Source organism: Hemicordylus capensis, chromosome 4 (assembly GCF_027244095.1).
Source record: "Hemicordylus capensis ecotype Gifberg chromosome 4, rHemCap1.1.pri, whole genome shotgun sequence".
Taxonomy (NCBI): domain Eukaryota; kingdom Metazoa; phylum Chordata; class Lepidosauria; order Squamata; family Cordylidae; genus Hemicordylus; species Hemicordylus capensis.
Window position 1 is genome coordinate 147,640,950 of NC_069660.1, and position 11,771 is coordinate 147,652,720.

The 11,771-nt window shown below is 48.8% G+C and overlaps 1 protein-coding gene across 1 annotated transcript; it reads left to right on the forward strand.

The window, feature by feature from the left end:
• Positions 1 to 5,124: 5,124 nt before the first annotated feature.
• On the forward strand, positions 5,125 to 10,515 carry LOC128321972 (uncharacterized). The gene is made up of 2 exons (XM_053242580.1): positions 5,125 to 6,076; positions 9,510 to 10,515. The coding sequence occupies exons 1-2, from the start codon at positions 5,779 to 5,781 to the stop codon at positions 10,124 to 10,126; spliced, it is 915 nt and encodes a 304-aa protein (XP_053098555.1). The 5' UTR covers positions 5,125 to 5,778; the 3' UTR covers positions 10,127 to 10,515.
• Positions 10,516 to 11,771: the final 1,256 nt, after the last annotated feature.

Here is an 11,771-nt window from a genome sequence, read left to right on the forward strand (position 1 = left end):
TCTGGAATCCACCCAAGAAGTAGGAATTGAACCATTGTAAAACAGTGCTACCTAATCCCACCTCCTTCAGGCAACTGAGAAGGATACTGTGGTCTATGGTACCAAAAGCCGCTGAGAGATCCAAGAGGACCAGCAGAGTCACACTCCATCTGTTGAAATGCAATTGAAGATCATCCGTAAGGCCAACCAAGGCAATTTCAACTCCATAGCCTGCTTTAAAGCCAGTTTGAAATGTGTCTAGATAATCAGTATCCGCAGGACTTCTGGAGCTGAGAAGAGACCACCCTCTCAAGAAACTTGCCTAGCCATGGGAGATTAGAGACAGGCCTATAGTTGCCTAACCCTGAGAGGCCCAATGTAGTTTTTTCCAAGTAAGGTCTAATGACAGCCTCCTTAATGCAAGGAGGCATCCTATCCTCCCTGAGAGAGCATTTCTGGTGTTTACCAGATCCTCTCCGATAATCGGATTGTTAGATACAATAAGCAAATTTGGACAAGGGTCAAGAGAGTAGATGGTAGGACGCACAGTCGGAAACAGCTTGTCAACATCCTCAACAGCCTTAAACTGAAAGTGATCCTGTCTGACCACATAAGAGGAGTTGCTGGATACCTCTATAACAGGCTCTGCCTTAATTGTAGAATCCAGTTCAGTTTGAATAGGAGATATTTTGTCTGTGGGGAAAAAATCATTAAAAGCATCACAGCAGGCAACCTAAATTTGGATTCAAGGGGGAGGTAACTCAAACTAGCCTTCTCACAACTCTAGACAACTCCTCTGGACATGAACTTGGAAAAGAATGCAGACAGAAAGAGTTGTTTATTTGCCTCACATATTGCTAGAGCATAGATATTCGGATGTGCTCTATGTTGTAATCTGTCAGATTAGATACGAGTATTTCTCCATTTGCACTCTAGTTGTCTACCTTACTACTTCAGCTCCCATATTTCTTTGAATACCATGGGGTTAATTTGAACTTTTATTAATGTTGTGAGCCACGCTGAGCAGTAGTGTGCTAGAGGGGCAGGGTATAAATATTTGAAAGAAAGAAAGAAAGAAAGATCTAATCCTTTAAGAATAACTATAAAAGAGTGTGGCTTTCTAACACTGTTGAGCAGAGTTCCTTGACTTTGCAAAAGGTCATGCTTCAGTAAAAGTCTCAAGCAACTTGACTCCCTCTATCAGCCTCGATCAGGTTGGTGGGCCATAAGTTATGCAGGCCTGATCTAGCAAGTTCTTTGTGGCTATTATATGCATGCTTATGATGATTACATCCCCATGAAACAGGTTAGTGAACCAGCCTCCCACTGTGCATTTTGATAGCTGGCATGAGTCAATCCAGTTGAGTACCAGGACATCATCCCTTGTGATTTCCTGTATATGATTTTGCACATGCTGAGACATAGCTATTGAACTTAGATATTATGATGATTTTGTACAGCCACCTATACATTATGTCATTCACAAATATTTCTGGAATACAACTCTAAGTTGTTGTAGGACAAGTAACATAGCTTTTTATAACATGAACATTAATTCAAGTTAATACTACCATGCTAGAAACCTAGATATATTGGGTGCCTAAATGGAAGCAAATATTACTGGGAGTTGAACATCTAAGCACCTCTGAAAATTGGTCATTTGCTAGTAAGTGAAGGCCAGCCTGAATGCTTTACTCAAGAAACTGTTTCTAGGCTTTCGAAACAGTTTTAAGACATTCCATGGAAGTTGCTAATATATTTCAGAGCCAAGACAGAAAGGTCTACTAGACCACTGAGGTCACTGCCCTACAAATCCTGAGTTCTGCCTTCTGCAGATTAAGGTCATGATTTCCTCCTGCTGCCGTCATTGCCATTCAGCAGAAAAAAAGTGGGATGCACGGCGAATCAACAGGAAAAACGAAAAAGGAACCGTGCAAAATGTAGAAACAGAGGGGCCATGAAAAAGCTGATCTTTAGATGTAGCACAATTTGTGTTTTTGCAATTATTGGCAACTTTTTCATGGCCCCTCTGTTTCCACATTTTGCACGGTTCCTTTTTCGTTTTTCCTGTCATTGCCATTCAGTCAGAAAACTATAATAGGTTTACTCTTCAGTCATCCTACCAGCTCTTAATGCCTTGCAAAACCAGTTTGACTATGATGATGATGATGATGATGATGATGATGATGATGAATAATGTTTCTATGCCCCCCTCAATGAATTTGAGGTGGCTTAGAGCTAAAAGAAGCAGCCACTAAAAATCAAAATCAAACAAGCAACAATTAAAAAAAACCAACAGAGCAATTAAAGTAACATTATCCATCAAAAGCTGAGCGCTAAGAATCTGAAAATCGTAGAACAGGTATTATTTATTGATTTAACATATCTGTATACCACCCATGAAAAACGTCTCTGGGTGGTTTACAGCAATAAAACAAACCAAGAAATTTTAAAATAATTAAAACATATAAAAAGTTCAAATTAAAATAGCTGCCCATAAAAACTACTAGTTAGCGAAAAAAGCTTGGCTGAAGAGGTGTGTCTTCAGTTGTTTCCTAAAAGTCAAGAGGAGTGGAACAGCTCTAATCTCAACAGGAAATGCATTCCGCAGCTCTGGGGGAACTACAGAGAAGGTTATTAAACTCTCTTAACTTAAAAGTACTCTAAAAGGCAGATGCAAGAAGACCTCATCAACTGATTAGAAGGCCTTTAGGAATAAAACAGTGTTCACCTGGTGCCTAAAACATCAAAGAGTAGGTGCCAGGGAAACTAATGGGCATTCCAAAGACAGGCAGCTACTACAGAGAACGCCTAGTCTCCAATAGACTTGGAAAAGAATATTCTACAATTCAGATTTTTTTTTTTTAAAGTATTCTGCACCTGCAGCAAGAAAGAACTGCTAAAAGAATAAAACTACATCAATAAATTCTCAACCAGGGATATTCTCAGTGATAACCAACATTCAAATTCATAAGTCCTATTGCTTCAGGGCACAATGATGGTTCTTTGCAAGGTTAATCTGTCTTCTTTTACATATGAGTGGAACCTGATTATTACCAACTAAGCACCAGGAATGAATGCCTTTCAGGAGGGGAGGTAGAGTCACGTCTTCTCTAAAAAGACAGTTTGTTTTAAGATATGGAAGTAAGACTATAACAGGGGTCTACGAGGAGAGCGGGTTCCCCGCAGATGATCAGGCAGCATCCCTGGGCAAGTATGGAGCCGGTTGGGGCAGCAGGGTTTGGGGGCCTCCCAGCCCCTAGATGTTCCACACAAGTGCATGGTGCCTTATGGGGAGCCTCCCGACACTTGTTGTAGCCTCCTGGTTGGGAGACTACTTGTGAATCGGTGTGGTGCAAAGCCATGCCGTGGCAGAACCACACTGAGCTCCCTTAGCCCGGTTCCTGCTGCTTGTGAGAATAGCCTCTATATATTTTAAACCAATCAATTTGATTTTTGATTATCTAAGCATGGGATTGGCACAAGGTTGCTTGGTTGGCTCAGTGGCTGAGGAGGAGAATTGGACATGGGTTCTTTTCCCACTGCACTGAAGACCATGGCGTGGCCATGCACAGATTATACAAAGAGCTTGGTGCTTTACGATTCTAAAATTCTATTGTTTCCCTATATAACCCATGCCAGTCACTAGCCCAGCTGCTGTGCTTTGAATGGTTAAGCTACAAGGTCTTCAAAGGCAGCCACTAGGACACATTGCAGTAGTTAATGAAAACAGATTGCCATTATGAAGCAGCAGACTCTGCTCTGTAATGAAAGGTAAACTCACCATGCACATATGGGATTTACTAGCAGCTTCACATTGATTCCAAGAAGAAGGAAATGTATCGTATAAAACTGAAATACTTTTGGTGTGCTTTCATTTCTGGCAGTATGCTTCCAGGTGAAATGCATCCTGGTAATTACTATAAAGCCCTTAAAGGCCCAAGGCACTTAAGAGAAAGCCTTCTTTAGCATTATCCCCACTGCTTATTAAAGTCATTGGGAGAGATCTATCTGCAGCTGTCACCAGCTCATCTGGGGGCGACTCTGGGTCAGGCCTTCTCTGCAGCTGCCCCCAAGCTTTGAAATGTGTTCCCAGCCAAAATACCAGGTTTGCTCTCTCTGCTGGCCTTTAGGAGTGCTGCCCCAGGACTCTGGAACACGTTCCCAAGCAGAATCAGAACCTCCTCATGTCTCTGGTTTTTAAGAAACAGCTGAAGACATACCCTTTTAATCAAGCCTTTTAATTAACAAATTTTAAAGTTTATATTATATTGAGATTTTAACATGTTTTGATCATTTTGTTTTAAAATTGTTGGTTGTTTTAAATTTTGGTTATAGTGTATAAACTGCCCAGAGATGTATATATTGAACAGTATTAAAATATGCAAAATATTTGCAATATGCAATACAATGAAGGCATATCTTTTAAACCAGGCATTGTAATGTTAATATCATAGGAGCGTAGGAAGCTGCCATATACTGAGTCAGACCATAGGTCCATCTTGCTTAGCTAAGGGGACAAGTCATGCTACCACAAGACCAGCTCTCCTCTAATAAATATCAACTTTGTTCTAGTTTTAACTATTTAACTGGTTGTGATTTAATTCCTGTTTTAATTGGTTTATTGTAATTGGCTTGTAAACCACCTAAAGATTTTCATTAGGTGGTATATAAATGAAATCTAGGGCTTTGTGTCCATTATGACCATGTTGCATTGATCTGGGACAAGCATGCTTTGGAAACTTCTTATAAAATTATCTGTGTTAGTTTGGACAGTGCATATCACACAACTTCAGTTTCCTTCCCTTTTCCACAGATATATCTTCCTCTCTCTCTGGCTCTCTTATATTTAGCAGAGGGCAGGCATCTGTCCCTACTCAGCACATCATAGCACCTCTCCAGTGGCTGTTGCTGGTTATCTCCTTTGTGTGTGTTTTAGATTGTGAACGCCTTTAGGACAGAGAACTATGTTCTTATTCATTTTTCTGTGTTAAACACTTTCCCGCTGCCTCCGCTTGAATAAGCGGAGCAGCGTCTTTGCCTGGCCCCCTGCAAGAAGCACGAGGCTTCTCCTGGCCTGATTGGCTGAATAGCCCGTGCAGGGGGCGGGGCGTGAGCCAGCGTCCTGCTCACTGATCAAGAGAGCTCATTCCGCTCTCAGACGGCACAGGAACAGGACGCTTTTTCGTGGCTCCTGCTCCTCTCTGGGGACGGTCGGCGTGAGACGGGGACGGGGTTTCCACCCGAGTGGTGGCGGCGGCAGTTGAGGGGGCGGCTTTTTAAGGCCCCCCCGGAGGTTTGGAGCGGCCTTGGGCCGCGTTTGGCCGGAGTGCCCGCGGCGTTTTTGGGCCCAGCCGAGGCCGGCCTGCGGCCTGAAGCCCGAGCAGGCGGGCCGCCCCTAACGGCGGCCCTGCAAGCACATAGGGGGTTGGGTTTGTCTGTCCCCATTTCCTCGTGTTTGGTTGTTGGGGATAGGAGTTGCTGTGGTTTCTGGGACTCTTTGGGGGTTGCAGCGGCTGGCCTGGGTGTTCCCCCCCCCCCGGCTGTATTTGGGTTTGGATTGTTGGGTGGTTGCCGGTTTTCTTTTCAAGTACTGTGGGCTGCAGGGTGGGAGTGGTTTGGCTGCACCTCTCGTGTGCTGCCTCAGTTGGATCACTAGAGCAGCAGTTCCAGCTTCTGGGCACTGCTAGATATCATGGGTCCTAAGAAGGCAAAGGCAAAGACTGGAGGGAAGCGGGTTCGCCCCCCCCCCCTCGCCCTGCGCCAATATCTGATTCATCCTCGGATGAGGATGGGGATATGGGTACAGTTAGGGCGCTCATTGCGCGCCTCGAGGCGCTGGAGAGACAGAAGCTGGCGCCTGCGTCGGAGGAGAAGGGTGGTCCGTCAGGCTCACACGTGGCTTCTAAGAGAGTTACCAGAGGCCTTAAACGTGCCAAACTTATGCAATCCCTAGCATCCAGAATTGAAGCCTTGGAGGCGGGGAATCCACAGCTGGTCCCGGAAGCGGTTGACTTGACATCAGACAACAGTGGTTCGCCGATTGTTTCCGGATCTGGCGGTGGGGATGCCCGCCCTGCGGACGCGCAAGGGCTAGGTGAGTTCCCGCACTACACATGGCCCTGGGGGATGCCTCCTTGGTCCCCTACTTATCCTCACTATAACTGGCAATCTGCTCCTTTAGGTTCTCTGCCCCCTTACGGGGCTTGCGCTCAGGTTTGGCAAGGGGCTCCATCTGCTGCAGTTGGCGCACCGCCTGCAGTCACGGGTGCCCTGGCTGACCCTTTGATGGGTCCAAGTCCTTATCCGCCGTGTGATACCTCCTTACCTTTGGGGGATCACCTCTTACCAGCGGTTAGGGAGCGCATTTGGCGCGGGGAATTCGTTGACCTCTTTCACCTGCTCTTTAGGGAGCCTGAGCCCGTTTTAAAGGACGGTGAACAGAAGAGGGTTAAGTCCAAACGTAAGCCCATTGAACACAACTGGGCCAATTGGCTGTCTGCTTATACAGTATACATGGGCGTGGTACTTCAGGTGCACACCTCCAAGGGCCCCGCCCTGGTAAAGTACCTTGATATTATACACCGTGGCTACATGGATTTCATGGGCAACGCTTGGGAGCGTTATGATCGCTCTTTTAGGCTTAGGGCTTCCTTGAATCCATCTATCCCCTGGGATAGGCAGCATCAGGAGCTCTGGCTACTCATCATGACTCCTTCCAGGCCTATTGCGGGCGAACGGGCGGACAGTGGCCACTTAATTTCTAGGACTCCTGCAGCACAGTCTTCTGGGCTTGCCGCTGCCCAGGGTGTTCAATGTACCCTGCCGTGCTGGGCCTTCAATACCAGTGGCAGCTGTAACAGGTCCCCTTGCCGATTCCGGCATGAATGTGGTTTCTGTGGAGGCAAGCACGCCAGCATTCATTGCTCGCGGGTCAGGGGATCGAGGGGGGGGCCCCGGGAGCCTCCGGCAGGTGGCAGAAAGAGCAGCGGCCCCGCCCAAGGCGGCAATACTGGAAAAGGGTCCCAGCCCAGTTAGGGTGCCAGTTCTTGCTCGCTTGTTGCGGGACTACCCACTTGAGGCACAAGCGGCCTATTTGTGGGAAGGTTTCACCTCAGGTTTTCGCATTCCTTATGTTGGTTTGAGAGTTCATGTTATGGCCCCCAACCTTAAGTCCGTGGTGGGGATGGAAGCTGTGGTTCAGAGGAAAATTCATAAGGAGGTCTCACTAGGGCGGGTCCTTGGCCCGTTTGATGAGCTCCCCCTGCCGGATTTACGCATCTCCCCCTTGGGGGTAGTGCCTAAGAAGTCACCCGGAGAATACCGCCTTATCTGCCATCTTTCTTTCCCCCACGGTTCATCCGTTAATGATGGGATCCCAGAGGGGCTTTGTTCAGTTAAATACACCTCCTTCGACCAGGCAGTTCAGGTTGTCCGTTCATGTGGACGGGGTGCATTGATGGCTAAGTGCGATATTGAGTCTGCATTTCGCCTCCTCCCTGTTCATCCGGCGGATTTTAATCTTTTAGGGTTTGCCTTTCAAGGCCAGTTTTACATCGACCGGGCCCTGCCTATGGGCTGCTCGATTTCCTGTGCAGCCTTCAAAGCATTTAGTTCTATGCTCGAGTGGGCTCTTAGGCGGGAGGCGGGGCTTGCGTCCACGGCTCACTATTTAGACGACTTTCTCCTGGTTGGCCGACCCGGGACTGACCAATGTGGGCACCTCCTTCGGGTTTTCCAGGCCTTATGCTCTGAGTTAGGCGTCCCACTGGCCCCGGAGAAAACGGAGGGTCCCTCTTCGGTTCTCACCTTTTTGGGTATTGAACTGGATACCTTAGGAGGCTGTTCCAGGTTACCTCAGGCTAAACTCATTACCTTGCGGGCCTTGTTGGCCTCTTGCAGTCATGCGCGCAAAGTGACTCTTAAACAGATGCAGCAGCTTATTGGGCATCTGAACTTTGCTTGCAGGGTGGTAGTCCCTGGCCGCCCTTTTTTACGCAGACTGTGTGACGCGATCAAGGGGGTGAGGCTTGGCCACCATAGGGTGAGGGTTACTGCCCCCATGCGGGCTGACTTGCAACTATGGGAGTCCTTTTTGGACTCTTACAATGGGGTGTCCTTTTGGCGTGAATCCCTCCTCCTGGAAGCGGATTTGCAAGTTCAGTCAGACGCCGCGGGTGGGTTTGGCTTCGGCGTCTACTTTCGTGGTCGTTGGTGCGCTGAACGCTGGCCAGCTGCTTGGGTGGCGAGCGGCGTCATTAGGGATCTGACTTTTCTCGAATTCTTCCCCATTGTTGTGGCTATCCACCTCTGGGCTGATCTTTTTCGGGACAGGGCGGTCCGCTTCTGGTGCGACAACCAGGCCACGGTGCGGGTTATCAATAGGCAGACCTCTAGATCTCCCAGGGTGATGAACTTGGTTAGAGCTTTTGTTTTGGCCTGTTTATCTAACAACATACAGTTCATTGCTTGCCATGTACCTGGCGTTCAGAACAGTCTGGCGGACGCGCTGTCTCGTTTCCAGGTGCAGCGCTTTCGCCAGCTCGCGCCAGAGGCGGAACGTCATCCCGAACAGATGCCGTTGTGGCTGTGGAGCCTTGGCGCCTAGAAGCGCAGAGGGCTGTTTGGGCCTCCCTGGCCCCCAGCACACGCACGGCTTATAATAGACAGTGCAGGGCCTTCATGGATTTTAGGACACAGGTAGGATTGGGTCAGGACTGGCCTCCTCCTGCGGAACATCTGATGCAGTTCCTGGTACACCTTAAGGGTAAGGGGCTTTCTTCCAGGGCATTGGCGGGCTATTTGGCGGCCCTGGCTTTCCAATCTAAAGCTCGGGGCCTTGCTGACACCACAGGGGACTTCAGGGTACGGAGGATGCTGGAGGGTTGGTCCCGGGAGCATCCGGCCGAGGCCGATAGCCGTAAGCCCATTTTGCCTTTGGCGATTCGGGGTGCAGTGGAGCATTTAGCGGGTGTTTGTAGGTCCCCTTATGAGACTGCGCTTTTCCATGCAGCTATGGTGGTCCTGTTTTTTGGGGCCTTTCGGGCCAGCGAGCTTTTCCCCAGGGGGCGGTTCAGCCACTCCACTAGGGTAGTCCAGTTCGGGGACACTGTCCCTGGGCGGGCCGCATTGACCTTGCGCCTGCATTTTTCTAAGACTGATCAGCGGGGCAGGGGGCACCTTGTGTCACTTCATCGGGCAGAGGACGTTTTGTTGTGCCCAGTGCGGGCCCTTAACGCTTACCTGACCCTTCGGGGGGCTGCGCCTGGGTGCCTTTTCATCCATGAGGATGGACGCCCCCTCACTCAGTACCAATTCTGGGCGGTGGCCCGCCGTGCGCTTCATGCGGCAGGGGTGGACACTGCACGGCTCTCCCTTCACTCCTTCCGCATTGGTGCGGCTTCAACGGCCTCCCGGCTGGGTCTTTCTGGCGAGACTATCCAGCGCATTGGGCGTTGGCGATCTGCCACTTACCGGAAATATGTGCGCTAGCGTCTTTGAGTAGACGCTAATTGTGTTTTTCTTTACAGGCCCGGCGCGTAGGGCAGAGAGGGCTCGGGTCCTCATCCTGGGCCATTCCATTGTTTTCTGGGCTCACAAGGCTGCACGTGGGGTCCAGCCTGGAACGCAGCTGGGTCTGGGCCAGTGGGCATCGATCTCCTGGATCAGTCGTCGCGGGATGGTCATCGCCCAATTTTTGCCTCTGTTTCAGGAATTTATGGCGGCATACCAGCCGCCGGATATCCTTGTTCTGCATCTTGGTGAAAATGATTTGGCATCCCAGACTGGGTTGGCTATCTTCCACAGCTTGAGGAAGGATATTTTACAGGTCCTTAGGTGGTGCCCGGGGATTGCCATCCTTTGGTCAGCCATGCTGCAGCGCAGGGTTTGGAGGGGAGCCCGGGACCCTTATGGGGTGGACAGGGCCCGCAGGAAGGTTAACGCACAGATGGCACGTTTTCTGGGGTCCATTGGTGGAGGGTTTATAGAACACCCGGGCATAATTTTTTCGTTACCCTGCCTCTTTAGAGGGGATGGTGTCCACCTTTCGCCTAGCGGGACCCGTTTGTTTTTGAAGGATTTGGAGCAGGGATTGGCTGCGTGGCTACGCACTCAGTGGGGTTGGCATGGTGTTAAGCTAGGCTAACCCATGCTTTGGCAGGTGCAGTGCGGTTGGAAATGATGTTATTAGGCTGGTGAGCACCTTCGGGTAAGTGTTTGGCTATGGGTCATAAAGGGGCAACTCCCTAGAGACTGCATGGCTCAGGGATGTCTGCCCTTGGTTGACCTACCCTGACTGGTTAAGCCCCATGGAATGGCTGAACGGCTACCTGGGGGCGATGCTAGTTCAGGGACCTGGCACTAGGCTGGCTAGGATAGGCAGCCCCAGTTTCAGAGCTTTCGGGTTGCCTGGAGCCAAGGTGCATCGCCCTATGCCATAGGTTATGCATGCCATGGTTGTGCATGCCTGTAGTACCGCACTGTAAGAAGGGATCAGCCATCCCTGCTCTTTCATTGTTGTTAAAGTTAAATAAACTGTGGCCCTTATTTACACCAATTCCTTGAGTCTCGTGTCTTCTTGGGTGTCGGGCAATGAGAACTTTTTTTTGCTGAGAAGTCGTATATAGTTGCTTTTCGTCGTCATCATCTGAAGTTGACTTGTTTTAAGTAGCCTTTGTAGAATGACACTGGCATCATGACTCCTTCAGTGTGTGTGTGTGTGTGTGTGTGTGTGTGTGTGTGTGTGGATGATATTGATATAGATAGTTAAGACATTCCCCTCACCACTCTCCCACAACCTGCTTCACTTTGTAGGACTTGCTTACATTAAAGCCCTCCTGCCTTTTTGTTGCCCATTCACTAAGTTTGTAGAGTTCCCTTTCACTCTACTTGAAATTTCACTGAGGCATGCCCACTGTTTCTGCGGAACTCACTAGTCCATCCCTGCTCCTAGTGCAGGCAGAGGAGGCTCTGTAGGAATGACATATCGCATAATTGCGGCTGTAATTTCCACTGGGATGATGTTGGCAGTCAGGCATATTAGCAGCAAGACAATGCATCATTTCCACAGAGCCCCCCACCTGTGCAAAGGGTGGGGCAGAAACAGCAAGCATGAATCCTTCTTTGGTGCGTGGCTCACAGCACAGTATAATGGCCACCATTCTGAATAAACTCAAGATGGCAGGCAACTGTGATATCCCAACGATGATGTGACAAGCAGTAGTGGAATCTAAGAAAAGTAGCACTCAACATGCCACAGAACTTCCTTAAACACTGACAAGTGTCCACTTGATACTAACAGAGTTCAGCTCAGCAGACAAAATTGGCAGGTCTCCGACTTGTGACAAATGTAGGATTCTTAGTGAAAGAAGTGAACCAGTATATAGAACATTTAATTAACCCCAAATTTTCCACTGGCAGAAGAGTCAAGATTACCTGCCAAAATGATTAGTAATTTGCAAACCATACGCTGTTGGGGCAGAGCAGGCATTTGACCAGAAGTGACCTTTCTAGTAAATGATAGCAGTTATTGTGGAGAGAAAGAAGTGCTTCAAGATTTCCATTCTATCAAGCTCTCTAGTTCAATTCAGAGCTTGCCTGAAAGTATTTTAACCCAGGTTTGACATTGTAGAACATCCTGCTGAGCTACTCTTGTACTCATCTGAAGGAACCATTTATGACTACTCCTAACATTATTTCACTTAGTTAAAATATTTTCAACCCACCTTTCCTCTGCTCAAGGTGGCCCGCAGTAACGGTGTGTGTGCGGGGGGGGGGGGGGGGCAATGACA

Bases quoted from the DNA above. Each gene is read 5' to 3' on its own strand.
- LOC128321972 (XM_053242580.1), top strand. From the start codon at position 5,779: ATGGGTACAGTTAGGGCGCTCATTGCGCGCCTCGAGGCGCTGGAGAGA. The intron at 6,077-9,509 runs GTGAGTTCCCGC...TTTTCTTTACAG, and splicing joins TGCGGACGCGCAAGGGCTAG to GCCCGGCGCGTAGGGCAGAG.